Source organism: Papaver somniferum, chromosome 1 (genome assembly GCF_003573695.1).
Source record: "Papaver somniferum cultivar HN1 chromosome 1, ASM357369v1, whole genome shotgun sequence".
NCBI classification, from domain to species: Eukaryota; Viridiplantae; Streptophyta; class Magnoliopsida; order Ranunculales; family Papaveraceae; genus Papaver; species Papaver somniferum.
The window spans coordinates 69,620,342-69,645,996 of record NC_039358.1 but is presented as its reverse complement, the minus strand read 5'-3'; the positions used below and the strand labels follow the sequence as shown (position 1 = coordinate 69,645,996).

General features: G+C 35.4%; 2 protein-coding genes across 3 annotated transcripts; both read right to left on the bottom strand.

The window, feature by feature from the left end:
- Positions 1-3,067: 3,067 nt before the first annotated feature.
- Positions 3,068-5,627, bottom strand: LOC113330136 (5'-methylthioadenosine/S-adenosylhomocysteine nucleosidase 2-like). 2 transcript variants are annotated; one of them, XM_026576990.1, is made up of 8 exons: positions 5,479-5,627; positions 5,334-5,397; positions 5,080-5,171; positions 4,828-4,934; positions 4,594-4,668; positions 4,075-4,149; positions 3,585-3,677; positions 3,068-3,493 (listed from the first exon to the last, which is right to left on the bottom strand). In XM_026576990.1, exons 1-8 carry the CDS (start codon positions 5,573-5,575, stop codon positions 3,296-3,298), a joined length of 801 nt encoding a protein of 266 aa, XP_026432775.1. In that variant the 5' UTR covers positions 5,576-5,627; the 3' UTR covers positions 3,068-3,295. The 2 variants fall into 2 exon arrangements, with proteins under 2 accessions (XP_026432775.1, XP_026432781.1); XM_026576996.1 differs by having other exon boundaries at positions 3,343-3,486.
- A 299-nt stretch (positions 5,628-5,926) lies between these two features.
- Positions 5,927-9,451, bottom strand: LOC113290211 (5'-methylthioadenosine/S-adenosylhomocysteine nucleosidase 2-like). The gene is made up of 9 exons (XM_026539795.1): positions 9,176-9,451; positions 8,985-9,048; positions 8,704-8,795; positions 8,384-8,490; positions 7,969-8,043; positions 7,411-7,485; positions 6,696-6,788; positions 6,409-6,608; positions 5,927-6,302 (listed from the first exon to the last, which is right to left on the bottom strand). The coding sequence occupies exons 1-8, from the start codon at positions 9,270-9,272 to the stop codon at positions 6,411-6,413; spliced, it is 801 nt and encodes a 266-aa protein (XP_026395580.1). The 5' UTR covers positions 9,273-9,451; the 3' UTR covers positions 5,927-6,302; positions 6,409-6,410.
- Between the last annotated feature and the right edge of the window lie 16,204 nt (positions 9,452-25,655).

Genomic DNA, 25,655 nt, shown 5'->3' with positions numbered 1-25,655 from the left:
ATGAAATAAACATAAAACATGATTTTTTTTATTTAGATCTGAACTTGTTTCATCAAAATCCACCAGTATATCGTATACGTACCGATGATTAATACACAAAAGCAACTCAAAAGCATATAAAAAAAACAAAATGAAACTAAAATCAGCTGCATGTGAAAACCAAGTAATGAATCTATAAAAAACATAATCGAAACACTTTTTTTTCAGTATTCCATATATATACTTCTAGATCGAAAAAGAAAAATATCCAAAACTACAGAAATAACAAAATTAAATCATAATTTTTCTGTACGCCATATATGTACTGCTGATTCATAATCTAAAATTCGACTGCATGTGAAAAACAAGTAACGAATCTATGAAAGATAGAATCGAAACACTTTTATTTGAGTATTCCATATATGTACTTCTGTATCAAACAAGAAAAATCTCAAAAACTATAAAAAAACAACAAAATTAGAGCAGTATATTTCAGTATACCAAATATGTACTGTTGATTCATAGTCTAAAAATCAGCAGCACGTGAAAAACAAGAGAACGTCATGAAATCGAACTACCAAAACCGGAAAAAGAAAGTGAAAACATCATGAAATCAATTAGATCTTCATGATTCAGTTTAGAAACAAAACAAAAACAAAGAGGAACTGAAGAGAAGATTACATAACATACCTGTAAACTGCGAAAAATCTTCGGAAACCCTAGGTCTAACATTCATAAACGGCAGCAGCAGAGAAGAGGAGAGGGAGAGAGAGAAAGCGAATCTGAGAAGAAAAAGAATATGGAGAAAAGCTGGCTTATATTTCTGTTATATATAGTGAAGGCTATTTTGGGAATTCTTAAAATGCACGTAATAGGTTACACACATGTATAGGACCTGGCTTAAAAAATTTGGTCCATTTTTCTTTTTCTTTTAATTATGGACCTCCAGTTACTGGGCTCTAATGAGTGGACCTGCCTAACTAAGAACATTATAATAGCACCTATTGGTAAATCATGTTAAAGGGTAGGTTAGTCATTTCCACATTTTAGGACACCCCTTATAATTATAGGATAGATATTTTATCACTTAGTAGTCCCCCATCATTTCTGAGTAGTGCCCAAAAAATCGTTCATAAGAATATACTTGATTTTTTTTGGGCCTAAACCTCAGATCCCCAACAAACAATAGGAAAAGACAACTACTCGTGGAGCACATAAGGAAATAATTTAAATTCGCGGATTCGCCCCTACTCCCGAGAATCTATGCATATATATAGCTCAGGGAAGAAGGAAAATACGGGTCCGAAAACGGTAGAACCTTGAAGGAAAAAAAAAACTAAATCAACCAAAGACTACGTTCTACCGGAATTATGGAGAATACCATTCCATGCAATGGGATCAAGAAAAAGAAAACTAGTATCATTGATATTCCTAATCACATAATTTTTGATCAAATTCTTTCTCGGCTGCGACCTAAGTTGTTGATTCAGTTCAGCTGCGTTAGTAAATCTAGGGCAGCCACAATTCTCCGCAGCCCATGCTTTGCGTCCATGCACTTTCAGCGCTATTCTAGGAATAATTCACGTCTCCTCTTTAGGTACTTAAATTACGAAGCTCTCTGTTATGATTACATAGGTGGGAACGTCAAGAATCGTTTCTTCTATTTGGAGAAAGGTAGTATTAAGCTTCAAGAAATAGCAACCATTAGAAGCAAACACACGAGAAAACTCGTAGGTTTTTGTAATGGTCTGGTTTGTTTATTTAATGCCGACGCTGAAGTTTTTGAGGTTTGTAACCCTACTAGACGTCAGATTTTGGCGATATTTAGTCCTCCTCTTGGTGGTGAAGTTCAAGAAAAGGTCTCCGAGAGACATATCAAGTGTTACGGATTTGGTTTTGATAACATAAACAATGAATATAAAGTCATTCTTGTTTTCGAAAAGTTTAGGTGCATGGTTTTTACTTTGGGACCAAATTTATCATTGGTATGGAAACAAGTTACTATTCCAGCCGAAATTCTCCAGCAATTATCGATCTTTTCTCAGTACTGTGGTTATAATCCTATCCTTCAAGCATCAGTCACCTTCTGTAACGGATCTCTCTATTGGAAGGCCAATTTCCTCACCAATTTTTGCTCTCATTCGATCTTCACAAAAATAAATTTCAAGTCATTCGGCTCGCAGCTGAGTTCCATGACGAGCTACGCATTTACCATCTTTTGGTGTATAAAGGATTTCTTTGTGATGCCCGCTTTGAAGAAGTACCTGAAGTACCCGGAAGGCCACCTTCGTGCAAATTCCATCTGTATATGTTAAAAGATAACATTGGACAGGTATGGACTAAAGAAACTTTTACACTTGATTTTTCACATCCTGTTGGCACTAAAATTATAACCTTCTTTGATGAGATTTTACTGTCCTGGGGAGGGAGAAAAGGATATCCTACTTTATACAATGTCCACACAAACGAACAAAAAAATTGCCGATCCATTCAGGGTCTTAACCTTAGCTATAAGATTTATTCCTTTACCAACTATGTTGAGAACATGCTTTCTTTACAAACCTTTCTACCCGAAGGAACTCCAAACATATTGGGTGATTATCCTCCCGTGAAACCCATAAGAAAGATGAAGAAATTTAGAAGTCAGAAAGCATCTGATATAGCATTCATGTTTTCAAGCAGTCAGAACCCTGAAACAAGAACTGAATTCTACTTATAGTTTAGTTAGTCTATTTATTTATGGTGTGCCTTTTATTTTATTTTGCCAGCAATTTCTGGTGCTGAGTGTCTTAATTGATATTTACCTGAGTATGATTCTTAATGAATGATTATCATGTCTATTTTTCTTTTGCCCTTCATTTGTTCACAGTAATTTTTATGTTCATTTTCTTTTTTTGAGAAAGAAAGACTAATATAAGATGAAAAGATATCAACAAAGGGGGTCAAAGCGATCAAAACAACCCCTAAGAAGTTCACTTACATCCCAATTAATATTACAGCGTAAGTAAATTTTCCCAAGCGTAAAATATAAAACGTAACTGCGGATTCAGGACCGATTATCACTGTATTCACTCTAAGAACTGTGTGCGTGTAAAATATTTCAAAGCCTGGAAAACTAAAGCTGGATTTTTATTTTTACTCTGGCAAAACAATATGAAGGTCACTTAAAGTAGCAGAAAATGTTACAGTTAACAAAGAAAAACAGATCATGAAGGAACAGTTCCTTTTCGTATGGAGTATAACAAGAAAATAAAATTTCTTTCGAAATAGCAATTCATGATGTCAGCTTCCTTCTATCATAATTTCTGTCCAAGTCTTAAAGCTCCAACATGGACTTTCCAGATATAAAATCGATTACTTGGGTGACTGCGGCATCAAGTGCAACAGTCACTGCTGCCAAATTCTGTCGAAATTCCTCTGCTGTAGGTTTATCCCCATCAATAATATCAGTAACAGCTTTTATGAATATTGCAGGAACCGATAAGAGATATGCCACATATGTTACTGCTGCTCCCTGACATGCAAAATTGTTAAAGAAAATAATAATTCAAGGGAAACCATTTATCCATTTGCTTATATTCTCCACTTCTAGACAAGAAGCTTACCTCCATATCTTTGAGTGTCGCACCATTCGCGGTAATAAATACTTCATCCTCCGGAGACATATCCAACGAATCGCCGGTAGACAATTTAGCAACCTGAGATACACACAAGAAATCCAAGGCTAATTTGTTGAAAATGTGTAATTGTAAAAGAGATGCAACTAGAATTACCTTTGTGCTTAGAATTCAAGGTTGTTTTCCATTCTTCCAAGTTGGTGGCTGTCATTTTACGTTCTAAGATTGGGTTGTCAATTATTCACATTTCAACCAAATGCTTAACTTCATAATGAAATTGATTCATTCAAATGTTAAATTCCAATAGACAGCGTTCAAACATGTTGGTGGACTCATACACGTTCAATGTTCAATTCCTACCAATTTGTAATGCACTTCTGAGGTCCTGATTTTTACTTCAAATTCAATAACATGTCTAGTATAGGTGAAAATAAATGAGAAACAATGGAAATCACCCCTATCACAAATCAATAACTACCTTCAAATTAAGTGCCTTTAAAAGATTAGGGGTTGAAAAGCTTCGCCTTGCACCGACTCCATATGCATCATAAACCTGCACAAGAAATAAGGTAAAACACTAAATACAGTGTTGTACTAACAACTCTTCAGGTCAACTTGGTTTTGTGTTATATCACCATAAGTCTAGTATGGAAAGATGGCATCTCCAAATTTCAGATGCAAGGATAAACCTGCTGTACCTAAAAGTTTGGACCGCAATAGGCGAACACCAAACTGGCTAACTTAGGATTTAGGAAGTCTTAACATTAGAAAATTCCTGATAGTCACGCCAAATAATGCATGAGTACTTCAACATTATGAAATAGAATCAAGTGAAACTAGCTATAAGTTAGACTGTATTGTTTGATCTTCACGTGGGGTTATCAACTCTGGATACCTAAATTAGTTCAATTACCAAAAGAAGAAGAAAATAAGATGAGACAATTTAAGGGTGTGTGGCCTTGTAATATAACTGAAACAAATGGCCAGGGATCCTTACTGGTATTGGTATCCTTCTATCATGAAATGCAACATCAGATGCTATGTATACATCTCCAATGCATGCCCCTTTTGCCTGAAAAGCAATCAAAATTTCACCTTAACCATCACTATGGATCTCGATAAGTAATTAACACCAAGAAAAATCACTGGACCACACCATTTGTCTTTTTGCTGCTGAAACTCTTTTCTCACCATTGGTACAAAAAGAATGTCAATGATAAAGATTACAGACCTTAAAACCACCAGAAGTGCCTGTGTTTATGATTAGGTCTGGTTTTAATGCTTGAATGGAAGCATAAGTTACTAGAGATGCTGAAACTGTGCATACACTATTAACCCCTGGAATAAAGAGTATTTGAGTTAAAAATCAACCCAATGTCACAGCAGACAGTCAAAGCAAACAATAATAGCTTCAAATAGACCTAAAACTTTGAGAATGAAGATGAGGAAACATATAATCAATATTAATTCTAATAATAATTACCCAAATTCAAATCTTTTCCAGGCCAGATTAGATTAATGTTCAAATCTCTATAAATCCCATGATATCTGACCCAAGGAACTCCTTTTGGAAACCTGATAAAAAAAATGGGTAATCTCAATTTCAGACCTAATATTCAAATTCATTCTTGTAACTAAATTACACGTGAAATTCTTGTAACTAGAAATTCTTGTAACTAAATTACACGTGAAAACATTACAAATTTGAGGGAATGACAGGAAAATCATAAAACTTACAAAGGATTAGTGTCCTGTGAGAGGTTGAACTTTTTAATTAGTGGAATTGCTTCTTCCTGCATTGCTGATTCCACGATTATACAAGAAACAAGATTAAACAAAGACCAAGAATGGTATACAGTATGAAAGAATGAAACTTATGTACCAATGACGATGACAATTGTTGAGATGGCTCTTTTCTCTGTTTCTGTTACCATGACCTCCTCCGCAACTTCATTACCATCACCATGTGGAGGCGCCATGACTAGTCTCCAGGATCTTCAACTGTTTTGACTGGAAAAGTGCACTGCTAGGGAGACAATCGGTAAAGAAATGCTATTTGATTGCGTGGTATCTTTTTATTTGGTAAAACAATGACTGAAACTCTGCCAATCAAGGAATGACACGTAGTTTATCAAATTCTGTGGCAAGTCATTTCTTTAATTTCCAAAAAAGACATGGGTAAATGTTTCTGTCCAAAGGAAGATCTACTTGGGCAAATGTTGTCCAACATTTTTTTCTTGTACTTTTCCGTCAGGTTCTCCTAATGCAGCTCAGATGACAATTTAATCTATCTAAAAAGACATGTACATGCACAGAGAAAGAGACGGAGGTGGAAGCATGAAGAAGCACAATTTGACATTGCATCCGTTTACAGCTCTTATTCATTGAAAGGACGCCAAAAAGATACATATCATCTACTAAATTATACTTTAACAAATCCATTTTACACCTCCATCATACGGAGGCTCCTCATTTCTGTAAAAGAACAAGGTACCAATAGAATGAATGTTGCACCCATACACGCACCCATACAAATTTGGAGACAGAATAACAAAGTTGTGCATCAACGAAACTCTAACTAATGTAACTGATGCTTGATGAAGAGTGTTCCTTCGAGGAGAGAAACAGGAGCCGCTATCTTACTGAGTCTGGCCGCATCACAGTATATTTGCTTATGCCAGAAGTGAAAATCATGTTTGAGTTGGCCTGATGAAGCATAAAGAGACCAACGATTATGTTGGGCAAGAAAGCAAACCAAGGTAAAGGCAGAATGATGGTAACATGAATATACATATTCTGAGAGAGGGACTACCTTTAGAGCTCAGCGACACACTTTCCATTAACAAACTCAACAACTCTAGTAACGGCTTGATCAAGTGCAGCAGTCACTGCTATTAAATTCTGTAAAAATTCTTCTGCTGTTGGTTTATCGCCATCAACGATATCAGTAACAGCTTTTACAAAGATTGTAGGGACTGATAAGAGATCTGTCACGTACGCTACAGCTGCTCCCTGAAATTAACACTATTACACATCAGCTCTATGCTCTTGACCATATTACATACAACATTGAGGGAGAGAAACACGATAGAACATTACCTCCATGTCTTTAACAGTAGCATCATTTGCAGTAATTGATTTTTCATCGATTGGTGACATATCAAGGGAATCACCAGTAGACAACTTTCCGACCTAAACAACACCGGAGCGACAATATAAGCTTAGAGGAACATCAATTTGCAGAGATGCTGAATGCATAACTAAAGCAAAATCAATGGCTTCCCATATGATCAGAGAAACAATCTGAAGGCTACATAAGTAGATTCATTGTAACCAAAAACTTCGAAAATTTAGTAATACCACAGCCACAAACTTATTTAAGCCTACTTAGAGATTGCTTGACGACCAAAAGCCCTACTTTCACATTCAAATGTGAACCAAGTATTTATTACTGACCGCCGCTCAGTAATAAATTCTGTATACTTTTTAACTAATAATAACCAGCAGCCAGCCTTACTCTGTCAACACCAAAATTTGAGACCATGGCTCAGAGAAAAGATGCATTCCTGTGTTGACTGATGTGGTAGGAGAAGAACAACATGTTCAAATATTATATCGAGGCATTTAGCTACACCTAAGAAGAATAAGAATATTCGCCTATACTACAAAGTTAACAAGCTCAATAATGAACAACAGTATTTCACTTCGAGCTCACTAACAAATCATTTTTCTTAATTTTCAGATTTAAAGTCTCATGAAGGTGGCAGAAAGTAAATATAAAAGTGCACTGGAACAGAGTCAATATTATTGCTACCTTCAGATTAAGCTCCTTCAACAGATTTGGAGTTGAAAAGGCCCGCTTGGCACAAACTCCGTAAAGATCAAAAACCTGCACAGTAAACATAAGGCTTGCAATAATTTAGTAAAGTAAAGGAGCTCAGCCCTCAGGTAGTGCAGGAAATAGTTCATACTGTAATGTTAAAACATGGTAAACCTAACACTAAGAACGGTGGTAATTGCTTAGGTAAATTGGTCTTTTGGTTAGGCACTCCCCATCACCAAATAAACCAATGTCAAAGTTTTGGACGCCGAAGAAGTTTTGGATTACTCTAGACAGCACACCGGCTACTGGAACAAGATACCGCGGAGAGAACTTCAACAATTTTTAGAAACAGATTTTGAACAATCAACTGTTCTAATGAATGGAAAACCCAGCTTGCCTGCATATTTATAATGCTTTAATTGTAGTACAGTGTCTCACCAACATGACCAATTTCCACATATCTCAATTCAGGGTATGTATCAGTAGCCATTAGTGGCAATGAGGGGCTTACAACTACTTGGTATAAAAAAGGAAAACATTAAGCCTTACGGGTATGGGTATTCTTCTATCATGAAAAGCAACATCAGATGCCACATATACATCTCCAATGCCAGCACCTTTTGCCTGAAAACATCAAGGAATCACAGAGGGCTAAGAATTATGATAATGCATCCAGAAAGAAATTGGAATCAGCTATATGGTTCTAATAGAAAAACTTCAGAGAATCGGATGATCAAAAGAAATAAAACCCAAGAAATATAATACATATGGACACAACTGATGACAATTCCACCAACATCAAACTACTGTTTGACCCAGAAAGACTGGAAGCAAGACTTGCATAATACTCATTAAAATCAGCTACATGTTACGGAGTTCCAAAAGTTAGCTTGCATGGAAATTGCAGGAAAAAGGAACTCAACATAAGTAACAACAGGCACCTGCACGTTAAGTAAAACAATACCTTAAAGCCACCAGCAGTGCCTGCATTTATGATAAGATCTGGTTGAAGTGCTTGTATAGAAGCATATGTTACAAGGGACGCAGAAACTGTACCTACACTATCAACCCCTGAAAAGAAAAGGAATTCATAAGTAACACACTAGGTCCACACATATACTCTGATGCATTCTAATGCGGGAAAAAACAACTAATTTCACAAAGATTTTAGGTTAATAGTAAATAGATGGGTATTCATACTCAAACTTCGTATCCACAATCAAATGCATTAAAAGCCCAAATCTCGAGAGATGTATATAGGGAACACATAGAAAGAACTATTACCAGAAGCTGGATCTTTTCCTGGCCAGATTATATTGATGTTCAAATCTTTATAAGTTCCATAATATCTGACCCATGGGACACCTTTAGGAAACCTGAAATGGAAAAATGAAAATGTCCAATCAAAACCATAAGTTTATTTTTCATATAATCCAAAAAATGATAGAATTCTGTTATAAACATTCCTCAATTAAAATCCACAAATCATTTCTCAAAAAAATTCAGAAACGTTCTCCACAAGTGAATTTAGAATCAGATAAAGAGATTAAAAGAAATACACTCACACAGAATTAGGGTCTTCTACAAGATTAAATTTGGTGACAAGCGGAAGAGCTTCAGTCTGCATAGCTGATTAAGAGGAGCAGGAAACACAAATGAAAATCAATCATATATACAAAATTTAATTCAAATAGATTGACAAACAAGAGAAGCTTTAAAAACCCTAAAAAAAAAAAAATTAAAAATGAAATAATACCTATGATGATAACAACTGTAGAAATAGGTTTTGATACAGTTTCTGCAACCATGGTCTCCTCTGCTAGTTTGGCAGTAGAATCGTCGTGAGGAGCCATGGCTCTCCCGATTATTAGAGAGAGAAGGGGGGAGAAAGCGGTGAAAGAGGTAGAAACACAGATGAGAGACTCGAAAAAAACACCGGCTGATTGGGGGAGAAACAGATGCAGGTTTAAAAGCTTTAAGAAGTCTACCAACAACAGTGTGTCGTCCTCCAATCCGAAATCATCAATTATTATCCGGAGAATATGACAAGATATGTCCTCATAACTCGACTTATGAAGTCAGTTATGGTCAGTCTTTGTCACTCGTATTTCCAGCTTTGGGTAATTTTTTTTGGTTGTTGTTGTTGTCCTGGCCATGGTTTGTTGCGTCGGCTAATGCGTCAGTATCACCTGGTTCTTGCACAAGGTAAACTATGTGCCCTAAACAGGTACACGTAAGCTTGTAGAGAAAGATAGGAAACGACGTTCATTGACAAAGGCAAAGATCAATTGGAGCATGATCAATTGGGTGGGATCTCTTGAGAGCAAGGGCTATGGAGTGAGTGCTCTCGTTCAATATGAATGAGTATCACTGGATTTGCTCAAATTAGGTGTTACTATGAAATGAGAATGCTCACTCATTCATCAATAATCACTCGTACACTCATTGGGTGAAAGAGTATGCGAAAGTGGAGACTAAGCGGCTGAATTTCAGCCGTTTGGAAAAAAAATTACATTGAGCGGCTAAACATATGCCTCTCAATCCTATTTTTAGAGCATTTCCAATGATAGGGTTGAAGGTAATCCTAGGTGGAGGTTCTATTAATATTTTTTTGTTGTGGGTCATTCCTATGTGGCTAAAAAAATGAAAGTTATACTTTCTACCTAAAACTTCATCTCCAATGCTAAGATATTACTACCCTAAAACTTAGAGACAAATTAATTTTGGAATAAAGAATTGATTATGTGTCAAAAGACCTTGGGTCATGGAGAAGGTAAAGATATGACTTTCTCCTTTACCATTTCTTTTGAGATGGCATCCATGTCATGTTTTTACCTTTACCTTGACCTTGGCATTGGAGATAAATTCTTGGTTAGAAAAGTGTTAAATCCTATGTGTCATGTCTTTTTAAGATCTTCACCCCTAGCATTGGAGATGCTCTTAGAGTTTTATTATTTTAAAACTCTTGGATGTGGGACCCACATTAGGTTTTATTATTAAAAAAGAAAAAGAAAAACTATAGGAGGCATAAGTTCAGCCGTTTTGGAGAGAATTTTTCTCTCCAAGCGGATAAACATCGGCCGCTTAGTCTGTTAATTTTGAGTCCCACGGTCACAAAACACTCTTTCACTCAGTCACTCACTTAATTTGAAAGGGAATGAGTGTTAAAAACACTCATTCTATAGCCCTTGCTCTGATCAGGCTTGATATTCTCCTTAAGTTTCCTTTTTGTTGGAAATGTGATCGATCGATTGAGTTTCATATCCAATTCGAGAAGTCATCGTTTTTTTGCAGTTTTCCTCTTAGGAGTCGTGCAACACTTCCCAACATGTTTGGTCACAATGATAACATAATTTATCAGAGTCAGAACAATTGAAGGAGTTAACTTTATTCATGACTATTACGAGACATTGCAAGTATCTTTAATGTCATTAAACAGATCTTCATCAGTAGACCATCCTTTATCGAATTCCTTGAGAAAATCCTGGACAAATTTTTAAGACAACGAGCCTACTACTTTTGATCGATAGATCTTGACTTTTCTTCTTTTTTAAGGGAACTTTTTTTTTCTTTAGATTCTTTTCCATCAACAATTAGATCAAAAACCTTAGTTGAGTTGAGGGCGTCTAGAGGGACAAAACAAACGTTTATTTCCCTAGATATAAAACTCTGAAGAATCTTTAAGGAATTCTAGTGTACGTTACAGGTGAATGGAACAAGCCTCCCAAAAAGGTTACCGATCAGGATAGTATTAAGAATACTACAAACACAGACTTAGTATCTCAATTAATAAGGACTTGAACTATCTAGATTGATTAAGTACTACTTGTGTTATCCCTATTATAAAGATAAAATAATATAATGTAGAAAAAAACCCAGAAGATCCTGAAAACTTTGTTAACGATGAAAATTGCACCTACATAAAAACCTCGGCACCTCATCTAGATTTGAATACTATACTTAAATGCAGTTGAGACCGAAATTAACCCTTCAAGTAATTCAGTTGTGATCGTGTTCCCTGCGCCTCTTGAAACTCGCAAGATTTCGTGCACTTGATTCCCTTAGCTGACGTCCTTACAGCCTAAGAGTTGCTTCAACCCCAGTGAAGACTTTCAATACCAATCTACCTCTAAACAATCCTATTTGATTTCCCTTTTGATTTTTTAATCTAGGTTCAGAATTCTATTTGCAGTAGACAAAGTTCAACAAAACTCACGAATCCAGAATACTATACAGTCAGTTAGCTGAGAAGCTTGGAAAAAAAACCACCTCTTAAAAACAATCCAAACTAATCAAAGAAGAGTTCAGATATCTATCTTAAGGAATCACAAAGTCTGAGACGAAGAGAACTTTGTGATTTCTATCTATCTCGTTCTTGAGCTGAGATCACAAAAACCTCAAAGATCATTAAGAACAAGATCTGGATACAAGAAACTGTTAGAATACCGCTCGGTCGAACTCGCAAAACTTTCCATCTCAAGATTCTTATCAATGTTAGTTGCACAAAACTATCAATACATATATTTCTAGTCTACTAAGGTAAAGTCTCGGACTAAGATTGGGGTACGGTAGTTAAGTATCAAACATCACTGAACAACCCTTGAAGATTGAAGACTAATGATCAAAAGAAGACATTTGAAGTGCTTCATCGACAAAGAGGTATGTGAAGACTGAACCATCCTATTTACTCACGGCATTTACCATCGTATCTTTATGAAACTATGTCGTATGATTTTAGTAGATTCAATATTGCAAAGAATAGATTTCAAGTCAAGCTTGTCTTGATAAAACTCTCGAAATATGATTCAAGCAATGGATGTTCATAGATCTTTAACGAGCAAATTTTTGTTGGGTCCTAGTTTTAGTATGTCTTTGTGTTTGGGTCTTAAGTTTGTCCATTTTAGTGTTTGGGTCATTGACTCGTTAGTCAACCAGGTCAACTAAAGGTTTTGGTGAAGCAGTTAACTTCAGTTAGTTAAATAGTTGCACACTACCACCACCTCCGTCTAGATTACTCTTCTTAAGGTTCTGCCGCTGCTTCTTTTTTCTTCTTCTTCTTGATCTCGGAAACAACTTCATTCTCCTCTTTTTAATTATTTTTATTAGATTATGATAATGTCATAAGATCTCTTCAAACTCTGAAATCCTTTCTCTCTCTAACTTTAGACTTTTTTTTTTCTATAAGCTTACTCTATTTTGTTCTTCTCCTTTTTCAACTTGTATTACTACCCTATTAATAAGTATCTTATAATTTCAAGAAATCAATGAATTAAATATTGCTTTTTAACCTAAGATGTATATTCAACACAAGATATATAAAAACATAATGAAATTCATAAATCATTTATATGGAACACAATTTATTTATTTTTTGAAGCTTAATATTTAAGGCACCTAATCCCATTCTTATTTTTCCTTTTTTGAATAGTATTACATTTTGGTTTCATTAGTATAGATGTATAACAACATAAATTCAGCAGATTATAATGGAAGAAAAGAGTTTTTTTTTCTTCAAACAGTTGGTGTGCAGTATTTGTTGTGTTGGTCGTGGATGTTTGGATCCTTTTATAGCTTGTTCTTCCACTGCAAATTCGAATTGGACTAATACCAAACATTCATAATATTACAAGAAATCCAAAACACATCTATATCTTCACCATTCAACAATAAAAATCGATGGCGACATAAATTTCAGTTCCATCTTCTCACTAGTTCCTCATCCAACTCTTTACTAAATCTCCTCAAATTCAAATACACATTTTTCTAATAGATTGTATAAGTTATTTATCTTAAATCTCTAAAACGCCCTCTTAAATCTTCCATAAAATCCAAAATGCCCTCTTAACTCTTCCATAAAACTCAAGACATCAACATACTTTTTTGCTATACAAACAAAAAATAATAAACTGTTTTTAAATATTTTTAAATCTAAATATTATCAGAGGAACAACTCAAAGTAATTTGATCCACTTTAGAAAATTCCATGTAAGTTTATTGTGGTTCAAAGTTCTTAGAATTTTGAACGGGGAGAGGAGAAGATAAACAATATGAAGAACATAATAGAATGGTATACCCATCTAAAGTGGAACGCGATCAATCGTTTCATTCAAATTCAGAAAGGTTCTAACAGGAGTGGCAAACTTCGTAAATACTACAACTAACTGTCGTTAACTATCATAACATCTTAAGAAAAACCGTTGGTTGACTTCGTTTGACTAACGAGTCAACGACCTAATCACCAAAATGGACAAACTTAGGACCCAAACGCAAAGACATATCGAAATCTAGGACCCAAACACTAATTTACTCATCTTTAATAATCTCGGTTAAGAATAATTTTTTGTTTATGGATTATTTTTTTTCAAGCTGATCATTTGAAAATTGACTACATTAGCAAAGTCTTGAGGGACGTAAAAAATATTTATCGGTTGATAAGGCGTTCCAACCGCTCATTTTTGTCGCAAAAAACTAACGCATTACCATCTTGGTCATTTACTATAAATATAGGATTCATGTATCTACACAAACAATCCTTTGGAAAATTGTACATGCTGCATATTTTTCTACGCTACTTTTGTTTTTCACGAAAAGGGTTATTTGGTTTTTGGTACTCAGGTTTTGACCATAACCTGGGTTTGGTCTAACATTTGTCCAGCCTTTGTGTTTGGTCTAAAGATTAACGTTGGCAACTGCTGACTGTTTACGACCAGAATTTAATTAATTTTTATAAAATAAAATATTGTAAAATATTGAATTTACTGATGTACCCCTGAAGTGGATCTAGGATCTGACGGTTACTATCGAAACATGTTAGCCTACGGTCTGATTGTACCTCCTTTTAACCCTAAATTAGGTCGAGAAAAAATCATTTCTTCCCATTTCCTTCTCTGTTTCTCTGCTACTTCTATTGATTCTCATGGATTTGAGTTGATTCCAAATTGGAAGAAAAGCAGCTCGATAGCGGAACTGATGCTGCTAATTGAAGATGTTATACTCTTGATTTAGCATAAGTTCGAGATGGATATGTGTTTTTTTCAATTTAAAGATTAGGGTTTTTGATAGAGGATGGTTGATTGTTGTGGATTATGAGATGAAATGGTTTTTTTTTTTACCTAATGGGTATGCAATTGATTGTTTCTGCGGTAAAAATAGATGAGAGGAATTTGGTGAGAAGATGGTGGCTAGACATGGTGTTAGAGCATAGCTCGGTTGAACCTACCAAACGTTGGTATATCAAGTTTGGTTGTCATATTTTAGTGAATCAAAACTCATTTTAAGAGTCGCTTGATTATGTACTAAAGTCAACTTCGTATAGGTTAGCTTGAAAGTATTAGGATATGGGACATTACAAGTATTGCGAAGACTTGAAGAAGTGAAGAAGTAAGAAGCTACAACGACAACATCATCCTTCCACTTGAGGTTAGTGATATTTGACTTGAACTGTTTCATTCCCTACCGTATCTTTCAAGTCGTGCATATTGAAAACAAAGTTGCGAAGCATGAACATTCTAGATAGACATAGTATTAAGGAATACAATACGAGGTTTATTGCTTAACTATTAAACTTTGTAGATAAGACATCGACATAATCGTTTAAATGCTATTGTGATTATGTATGGGTATGAGGTGAGGATTTTATCCTAGGAAACAATGTTTTACATGTGTTTTAAGGAAGTAAGTTCATAAACTTGTTTATGAATCGAAAAAGAAATCGCCAGGCGTTATTGGTATTGTTATTCATTGCATATCTTGTGAACAACCAATATGTGTGATTTAGTAACCGCTCATGACTTGTTTGTGTTCTTGGTAAAACTATTCGCAAAGGCCTGACTTATGTATTGGTATGACTTTTATTAGTGAAACCGATCTTAAGTAATCACCTGAGATGGTATGATCGAGTTTGTGATTTGTGTATGACCGAATCTGGGTAAAGGGTAACCGATCCTAGTAAGAGGTGAAACACATCACAAAGGGGAATCGATCCTTGTATGAGGTGCATCAAGTTTTTAGCAGAAAGGGGAACCGATCCTATGGACATGTGCAACACGTTTTTAGGCAAAGGGGAACCAATCCTATGGACATGTGCAACACGTATAAGTTAGATACCATCTATATGTGGGGAACCGATCCTAGTACCTAGTCAACCGAATTTCGTAAAGCTAGTGTGACTATGCACAGTACTCACATGGAGGTAGAACCGAAACTTGTTTTGGTAGAACCGTTAAACCCATGATTTGTGATTGAGTGTTCTTGATCAATCACATAGTTCTTGAAAGTCAGATGAACCAATTCTAAACTTGTTTGGAAGTGTGGAAAATCGGTTTCAAGGTTGTAAGTATGAAAGAGGACTTACAAAGTAAGGATGTCGACATACTTTGAACATGTGTTGTGACACTTATCTTTAATTGTTCAAAGTTATTCCTTAATAGCTAAAGGAAGAAAATCCTAGGATCGAAAGATAAATAAGTTAAGAATCTTTTATTTAAGGTTGTTAATTTTGTTTTAAGAAAATAAAAATTAGTAATGTGCATTTACTAGTCAAAGATTTTCCAAAGAGATTTTCGGTCAATATTTTGGACAGAGCATTTCCAGGAATTATGGAACCGAATTTGGTATATATTGCATATCTTGAGAAATGTAGTTGAAGGAAATCCTACAACAAACCCCTTGTAATAATTTGTAGATCTAAACATAAAAATGATGATAAGAATGCTAAAACTCTAAAGAGATACAAGGTTTACGTGGTTCGATCAATTTGATCTACATCCACGGGGTTAGGTTTTACTATGATTATTTGTAATTACATCTTGATTACATGGAGACTCCATTAATGAGTATTTGGAGCTCTAGGTTCTTGAAGGAGGAAGAAGAAGGAGATAATAATAATACAACCAATTCTACTTTCTCTCTCTACAGAATGTATCCTCTCCTAAAGTGTGCCTCTCTTTCTGATTATCTATCTCCTTTCTCTCTCTTGCCTTTCTCTTTATATAGGTGTTTACATAGTGGATGACAGCTAATGTACAGCTAACATTTCCCCTAATTTAGGATTTGGCTTGCGGTATTTTCGCAAGCTTACAAATGTAACATTCACAACATTCCTAATTTTCGCAAGATCATCACACTTTTCTCATGTTTAACTTAATGTCATCTGTTATGTCGTTTCTGAAATCATCCTGCGATGTATTCGCGATGTGTTGTTAATAATTTCGCAAGAATATTTTTCTGTGCGAGATTCTAATCCTACATCTTGCCTCTTTTTTCTTGAATATTGCCTGAAAAGCGATCTTTAAGAAAAAAATCCACCTTGTTGTAGTTGTTGGAGGAACGAGCGAAAGAATATCGGATTTGAAAAGTACGTACTTGCCTCTATTCTTTTGTGAAGTTATGGAACGTTGCGAAGTAAATAAGAAGTATCAACCCTTGAAGTATGCGAAGTATGAAGTATCCTTGATGAAGTATAAAAAAGTACTTAATCCTCGAAATATAAGAAGAACTCTGCGAAGTAAATAAGAAGTATCTGTCCTTGAATAATAAGTATTGCCTCTATTCATGCGAAATTATTACTCCATTTTTGGTGAGGATTCTTATTGTTCATTAGCGAACGTCCACTTTGGGAATGATTCTTTCCGAGGAGATAAAGAACATAAAATGTTTTCTTGGTAATCCATAGTTGCCTTTTTTCTTTATCTATGAGGGTAGAATCTTTGAGAAAATGTTGACTGTGCGAATTGTTTCCTTATTCTTATCTTTGCCTCGGTCTCATGTTTTGTGCTCATGCAATAGTATAATCTCTTCAAGTTGCTTATAATTGTGCGAAATAATTGAGCGATATAATCACATCATTCGGAAGAATCATATTCTGTGAAATTCTGACACATTTTACGAAATTTTGAATTATTATGCGAAATTCTGAATCATTCTGTGAAGTTATGAATAATCTTGCGAAATTCTTGAATAATCCTGTGAAATTCTGAATAATCCTGAATAATTCTGCTAAATTCTGCGATATTATTGCGAAATTCTGCAATATTATTCCGTACAGTTTTGTAAAGTACTTATGCGAATATAATGCTTATGTGATGATTATGTTATGAAATGTGTATGCGATATTTATACCATGAAATGCTTATGCAATGCTTTTATGATGCGAGTATGATGCTTGTATGATGAGAATGCTTATCTATTGCAATGTATAGTTAATGTTTGTGTTACTTAGCTCATTTTGCCGTTTAAAATTGATGTATCTCTAAATTGCTTCCATTCTTCATTTCTCTGCCTTTTTCTTTAGTGTATGCATTATTCTTCGTGTAGTTATTGTTCTTCACAAGTTCTTACTTGTTTTTCATCTTCCCTCTTTCCTGTATTATTAGTATCTCATAACAGTATGATCATAATATCAAGTCTGCGGCATTTTCACTGACTCAGTTTCATTTCCATGTACATATTCGCAAGCTTGTTTGCTTACATATAATCATTCTCGCAAGCTTACTTGCTTACTCATTTTCTTATGTGGTTTTATTTTTCCTTCCTAGTTAAAGGTATTATTTTGCCACCTCTTGTCATTGCGACAAAATCGCAGGACGTCTTTGCACTTTCATGCAAAAACCCATTGATCTTTCCTTAACTTTTTCTTTTGTATTATTGCCTCTTCAGGATTGTTGCGACAATATGACAGGCCTAAATATTCTTGCGAAAATAAAGCCCCATGACATTGCCGTCTTGCGACGAAATCGCGAACGTCTTCACACTTTCGTCTTCACACTTTCATGTAATGACCCATTGATCTCGTCTTATCTTTTTCTCTAGTATTATTGCCTCTTCAGGATTGTCGCACAAATATGACAAGTCTTAATACCCTTGCGAGTAAAAAGCCTCATGACATCTGCGTCTTAGGACACTTATCAGTTCCCTAATGGAGGGTGCCTCCCTTATCTCCCCCCTGGTTGCCCCTTCAAGGAGGCGTACTTCTTCAAGAGAAATCTATAAATTGATCTGTGCGATATTTTTCTCGGTTTCTTTTGTAATTGTGGAATCTTTGTAATTCTGAAATTTCTGTAATTCTGCGATTATACCGCCTTTTGTAAATCAAATCAAAAATCTTTTATTTTCTGTAAAAGTAAAATGTTCAAGGAAAGTGGTACTTAGATTTTATGTGATTCGTTGTTGTTGTCAATCTCGCACTTAGCTTTTATGTGATTCGCTGTTGTTGTCAATCTCGCGCGAAAAATACGTTGCATGAAGTATAAATGTCGCTTAGCAAAAATAGATGCGAGAGGCAAGAATTGAACCCGCGACCTGCTACTTGCATATTCTCACACCATACCAACTGTGCTAAGCCTCTCTTGCGAAATAATCAATGTTCTTGCGAAGTAATCAAATTCCAACTGTGTGAGAGACAATTCTGTATAAATTTCGCGTAACAAAAATAAACATGTGAGAAGCAAGAATTGATCCCGCGACCTGCTGCTTGCATTCATGCCTCCTGACCAACTGTGAAAGCCTCTTCTTTGGAAAATATCTTTGCGAAATTATCATCAACTCTCTTCTGTGCGAAATAATCAAAGAAATATTTGTGTGAAAAAATACGCCTGTGTTGGGACTTGATCACACGACCATGAACTCATTAACTTCGCAGATGACCAATTGTGTTGTCTCTTGTTTGAGAAATAATGAAACAATATTGCGAAATTATCATTTTTTCGCTCTCTTTAAAAAAGAAGAAAACTATGTTCACAGGCGAATTCGAACTTGAGACCACGAATGCACATACTACTCTCTGGGCCAATTTTGCAAGAACCTCTCTGCGAAATTAACGCATAACTTTTTTCCTTATTCTTTTATTCTCCCATGAAAATGAGAAGAAAATGAAAAATATGTGTCTCTGCGAATTCAAACCCGTGACCTATTTGTTGTTCGCTCAACCTTAAACCATCTGTGCAAATTTCTGTTTGTGACAGAAATTACAGCGCCTGCCTCTTATCTTATCTTCGTCTTTCCCTTGTTTCTTCTCCTGAACATGAAAATATTCCTCTGAAACTTATATTTTTTTCCTTAAATTTCACCACAACAACTAATTTTTTCTCTTACTCTTTTCATGTCTTTGAATTGTTAATGATGTTTACTCCCTGAAAGTGTGATTTCTTCCATGAAATTTCCATTTTTGAACCTAAACTTTGTAGAATCCTTTACTCCTCCCTGTTTCTAGCGCCAAAAATGTAGTTGCATGAAATCCTACAACACACCCTTGTAATAATTTGTAGATCTAAACATAAAAATGATGATAAGAATGCTAAAATTGTAAAGAGACACAAGGTTTACGTGGTTCGATCAATTTGATCTACATCCACGGGGTTAGGTTTTACTATGATTATTTGTAATTACATCTTGATTACATGGAGACTCCATTAATGAGTATTTGGAGCTCTAGGTTCTTGAAGGAGGAAGAAGAAGGAGATAATAATAATACAACCAATTCTACTTTCTCTCTCTACAGAATGTATCCTCTCCTAAAGTGTGCCTCTCTTTCTGATTATCTATCTCCTTTCTCTCTCTTGCCTTTCTCTTTATATAGGTGTTTACATAGTGGATGACAGCTAATGTACAACTAACATTTCCCCTAATTTCGGATCTGGCTTGCAGTATTTTCGCAAGCTTACAAATGTAACATTCGCAACATTCCTAATTTTCGCAAGATCATCACACTTTTCTCATGTTTAAGTTGATGTCATCTGTTATGTCGTTTCTGAAATCATCCTACGATGTGTTGTTAATAATTTTGCAAGCATATTCTTCTGTGCGAGATTCTGATCCTACAAGAATATTTTCGGTTTTGGAAATTCCTTGCTGTACAAACTTCATTGTCTATAAATACCTGAAGTTTGCATTTCTAGCAAACTAATCCTTCGTGACAACAAACTTCCTCGGTGTTGTTGTTACTGGTGTAGCCGCCTATTCGGAGAGGAGAGTAACCTAATTAGGTGAAATCTCTTACGACCGCTCAGTTTAAAGTCTTCTTTGGGATTGAGAAGCTCTATTAGTACCGTTGGTGGGAAACTAGATAATTTCGGTTTATGTTGTGTTTTTGATTGATTTGATTGACTAACGATGGTTGAACTTTGATTGCATCTAGTTTGTTTATGCTTGAGAATCTTCTCTTCTGATATAAGATCCACTCAAACTAGATCGAAGTCTCGACAGGGATCTTTATACTGTTGTTAATTCTAAAGACGATCTTGTGATAATCCATTGTTAACAGACTCTGTTCTATGCGTGATTGATCACAAGAGATTCAAGTTATTGTGTGCAGGTGTTTATTGAATATCTAAGAAGATTTGAAGACAAATAAGATATTGAAGATTTCTGATTTGGGGTTCATAATCTTTGGTGTGCACAATACTTGTTTCGGTATAAGAGGATCCAACTATAATCGGTTTATCCTTGTGGTAGATTGGATTGATTAGTTGTGTATATCGGCATCAATACAATTCTTTGTGATTAAAAGTATTGATTGCAAAATCTTAACAATTACCTTTGGTAGTTGAACATAAGATAGATCTAAGAACCTGACGAAGGAGTTTATTTGAGATAAAAAAAAAGATCCTTTGTCGAACTCACATCACTTGGTTGTATAGAGTTGATACCAAACAGATTTGTTGTTCCTTTACTGTTTGGAATACGAACCAAAGGAATTGTTCCAAGTACGTGACTTATTCATAAGTTGGAAGCGTGGGAATATAGACGAAACTAGGTGAACTATAGGTTTAGTTGCTGGGTCTCAACTATACGAAGTTGGTTTAATTTTGTGTAGCGGCTTAATCTTGAGAGTATTCAATTCTGGACAAGGACTAGGGGTTTTTCTGCATTTGCGGTTTCCTCGTTAACAAAATCTTGCTGTGTCATTTACTTTTATTTTCCGCATTATAATTGTTTTATTATAATTAAAGTAAATTACACAAATGTTAATTTCTATTTACCTGATAATAAATCCTATTGTGTTTGGTTAAGTCTGAACCATTTTATCAAGTAAACATACTTCGTTGTTGTATTGTCTCGATCTCGTATCCATAGATGATTACACGAAGTGTGAACCGATTAGTTGCATTGTCTCGACTCAGTCCAAAGAAAATCAATTTCGGAGAAAAAGGACTTATAGGTAGGAAAAGTTTTAGCTTGAGGTATATTTGGGTACCCTCGCCTTTTCAATTGGTATCAGAGCAGGAAAACACGAAAGATCTAACGATATGTGTTTGGTGCGATCCAACCTATAAGACTGAAAAGGCGAGGGTACCCAAATATACCTCAAGCTAAAACTTTTCCTACCTATAAGTCCTTTCTCCGAAATTGATTGTCTATGGACTGAGTCGAGACAATGCAACTAATCTGTTCACACTTCGTGTGATCTTCTATGGATATGAGATCGAGATAATACAACAACGAAGTATGTTTACTTGATAAAAAGGTTCGGACTTAACCAAACACAATAGGATTGCTTATCAAGTAAATAGGAATTAACGTTTGTATAATTTACTTTAATTACAATAAAACAATTATAATGCGGAAATATAAAGTAAATGACATAGCAAGTTTTTGTTAACGAGGAAACCGCAAATGCAGGAAAACCACGAATGATTCCTTAATACTATGTCTATCTAGAGTGTTCATGCTTCGCAACTTCGTTTTCAATATACACGACTTGAAAGATACGTTAGTGAGTGTAGTTGCAGGAAATCCTACACTACACCCCTTATATGATTTCATTATTGCTCAACTCATTTTTAGACTTACACTCTTAATTTTATTGATCAATCTTTGAATGTTATTTACAAGAAAAGATAAAGGAATCAAGAATGACCTCTGCTCTAGACTTTCTCTCTCTTATTTACTTTTTTCTTACTCAAAAAAGATCTCAACCCTTTCCTTTACAACTGAATGACTATTTATAGAGAAAATACGTAGTGGATGACAGCTAATCTGTCCTTTATTTTCGAATATGGCTTGCGACATTCTCGCAACCTTACAAATGTTAATCTCGCAAACTCTCTAATTTTCGCAGGATCATCACATCTTTCTCATGACTTTAGCTGACGTCGTTTATTATATCATTTCTGAAATTGTTCTGCGACGCTGTTGTGTTGTGTTGTTGATAATTTCGCTAAGATATTATTGTTGCGAGATTCTGATCCTACATCTTGCCTCTTATCATATCTTTTATACAAAGTAGAGAATGATGTGAGAAATGCCGCAACTGTTCATCTCTTCATATTCTGCATTTATCACACGTATTCTTTCTTCCATCTATTTCTTGACACGTCTTCTGTAACCGCTTCTTTTCAACCGCTCACGTCTTTTCGTCTTAATGGTGTTTATTTCTTCGAGTAAAAAAAATCTCCTTTATATACTCTTGTTTCCACTTTCTTTTTACTTTCTCTTCTCTTTTTATTCTCTCATCTCTGCAACTCTGTTATTCTTCTGCAAGTTCTGCTACTGTAATTTTTCCCCTTTCAATCTTCTTACTTTTTATTCATTCCCATACTCTATATTCAAATATGGATCCAAGTGGTCATAGACATGAGAAGAATTTAAAAGATGTCCAAAAAGATCTTGCTGGGAAAGGTTTCACACTCTCTACCATTCCTGGTGAAAGCGCCAAGTCAATTCTTTCTGTCAAACTTTTCTCTGATCAGTATTGTGATGATCAATCAATCATAATTTCGCTAGGTTAGATTCTCGCAGGTCTCCCCATTCCTCTTTATGACCCATATCTTCCTAATTTCTATGAAATTCTCGCTCACTCGGGATTTTCGCGAGCTATCTTCCAACTGAGTGGAGACTGCATCCGTCTGATGCTAGAGTTCGCTAACCGTGGCGTTGGTAAAGGATCTCTGTATTCCAAAGAACTTAGGGATCCTAAATTCGCAAACCTAGAGATAATTGCTGAGAAATACACAGTAGCGAGTTTCTTTGAGAACTATGAACTGATCTCCATGAAGAAAGAGAATACTCGCTGTGGTATTCGCTTAAAAAGGAAAGATAACATTGATGAAGCTAAAATTCTCATGCAAGACATTGACTGGCATTCTGGTAAGAACACAACTCCCCGCCAATCCAAAGATGATAAATGGTGTGTTTTTCCTTTAATGCTAAAAGGACCTTACATTGCTGGGTCAAATGTTCTTCCTGCGAATCTCGCTGCTTATCAACCTTGGGTTTTCTCTTAGTCCGAGAAGGATAAAGAGGTATGTTTCTTCCCATTTAGCTCACTTTATATTTCTTTATTTGTTCGCTAACTCTTGCGACATTCTGCAGATCCAAAAACTGAAAGATAGTTATAACAGGACTGGGAAAGCTAGTACTCTGTTAGCTCTTCACTCATACACAGATGAGGTAAGAAATATTCTCTTATGATTTTAAACAGTATAATGTTGCTTCCATTTCTTATTTCTATTTGTGTGTGAAGATTATTGTTGAAGTAGAAGAACCTGCCGATGTTGCGAAGATTGGTGATAAAGGCAAAGGTGCTCTTCGCAGGGAAAAATCAACTGGTCCTCCTTCAAAGAAAAGAAAAGTCCGTTCTTCTTCTCCTTCAAATATTCCTCCTCACGAAAATTCCGAAAGTGAAAAGGATGACGAGGATAATGATGATCTTGCCGCAAGTGAAGATTCTCCACCTGAATCATTTATGGCTAAGCTCTCTGGCCTCTTTTCTGATTCTCTACAAGGAATGGGAAATAGCCAATTCGCAAATACCTGCAAATCTCTCGCTACCCTTTGCGATGTCCCTTTACTGGATGGTGATAGATCTCTTCGTGGAGTTTCTAGATCAGTGACTCCCGACTTCTTGCATTCTCTCAATAGTCTGGTATATTTTTATCCTTTCATTTCTTCATTGTCATAACTCAAAATTTCTTTCTATATTAATATTTTTTTTATATTTTCTCGCAAGATTGAAAAGATTCTTTCGCTGTTTCCTCAGATCTAGAGAGGAGACGCGAAAATCTTGAAAAGAAGAATCTTCAATTTTGCACAAAAAATGAAGAATTGGAAGCTGAAGTTAAGGGTCTTCGTGAGAAAAATAGACAGCTAGAAATTGATTCTTATTCGTATAAGAACAAAATCTCTAATCTTCAGCAAGCTAATATCAGCTTTACGGTATGTTACTTTTCTCTTTTCCCTTCATTCATTCATCCTGTTGTTTTATCTTATTTAAATGATCCTTTTTGCAGACATTTATGGTCTTTCTGATGAAGCTACCCTTCTTCGTTCATTTCCTAATGCCTTGGATAATGATACCCTTCTTGAGCGTCTTAACAATTCCTTAAATAGTTCTCAAATGATAGAATTTCATCTCTTTCTCTAAATGAGCTTAGATCTAAATTTCGCCTCTTAGAAATTGACCATAGATCTAGTTTAGGCTTAGCCAACCGATTTAAGCGTCTCCTTCTTGATTCTAAAGAGAAAACCAATGAGTTAAGAACCAAAATTAGCGGTCTCATAGATGATAAGGATCGCATCTCTGATCAAGGTGCTAAGGCTTTGGCGAAATTCCAAGAGACTCTTCTTGAAGTTCAACTTGAACGAGATGAAGCTAACCGCAAGAACATCGAACTCTGCGAAAGGGAAAACAAATTCGTTCTCGTCTTCTTATAAGTAATGAGGATGAATTTGTTTGGGCTGCGAAAATCTTAGATGATGCCAGAAAAGATTTAGGTGTAAATGTTAGTCTCCAAGTTGAGCATACACCTTGATTAGAGATATGATTTCTGACAGAGAAGGTTACTAACTGCTCTTCTTTACTAATCTTTTGCTTCTTATGAATTTTCATCAAGTTAATAATTGATTGTCTTTTGCTCGCAGATTCTGAAAGTAGATATCGTGAAAAGATTGAGAACTCGAAGCTGAAAAGGAGGAACTCGCAAAGAATCTTTCTTCTCGCAACGACAAGTATTCTAGATTAAAGAATCAAATCAAGATCACTGTTGCGAATTTTAAGAATGATGCTATGCATTTTCGCAATCAAACTATCCAAATGGTTTGTGACGATCATAATATCCCTCATTCTGATTATCCTTGTCTCTTGGAAGAGATCCCACAGAATACTCCCAGTCTGATTATTTCTGATAGCGAAGCTGATGATGAAGAATCTGATGGTGATGAAGTTCTATGGTGATAAGATGGTGATGAAGATTCTGACGCAGACGAAAAGGGAACAAGTCTGATGAAGATAATGAAGGATC

Excerpts from the sequence above, each read along its gene's own strand:
- LOC113330136 (XM_026576990.1), bottom strand. The coding sequence starts at position 5,575 with ATGGCGCCTCCACATGGTGATGGTAATGAAGTTGCGGAGGAGGTCATG. Across the intron at positions 5,172-5,333 it reads TCACAGGACACTAATCCTTT|GTTTCCAAAAGGAGTTCCTT; the intron begins GTAAGTTTTATG and ends TTTTTTTATCAG. Across the intron at positions 4,150-4,593 it reads ATAGAAGGATACCAATACCA|GTTTATGATGCATATGGAGT; the intron begins GTAAGGATCCCT and ends TTTCTTGTGCAG.
- LOC113290211 (XM_026539795.1), bottom strand. The coding sequence starts at position 9,272 with ATGGCTCCTCACGACGATTCTACTGCCAAACTAGCAGAGGAGACCATG. Across the intron at positions 8,491-8,703 it reads AGGAAAAGATCCAGCTTCTG|GGGTTGATAGTGTAGGTACA; the intron begins GTAATAGTTCTT and ends TTTTCTTTTCAG. Across the intron at positions 8,044-8,383 it reads GCACTGCTGGTGGCTTTAAG|GCAAAAGGTGCTGGCATTGG; the intron begins GTATTGTTTTAC and ends TGATGTTTTCAG.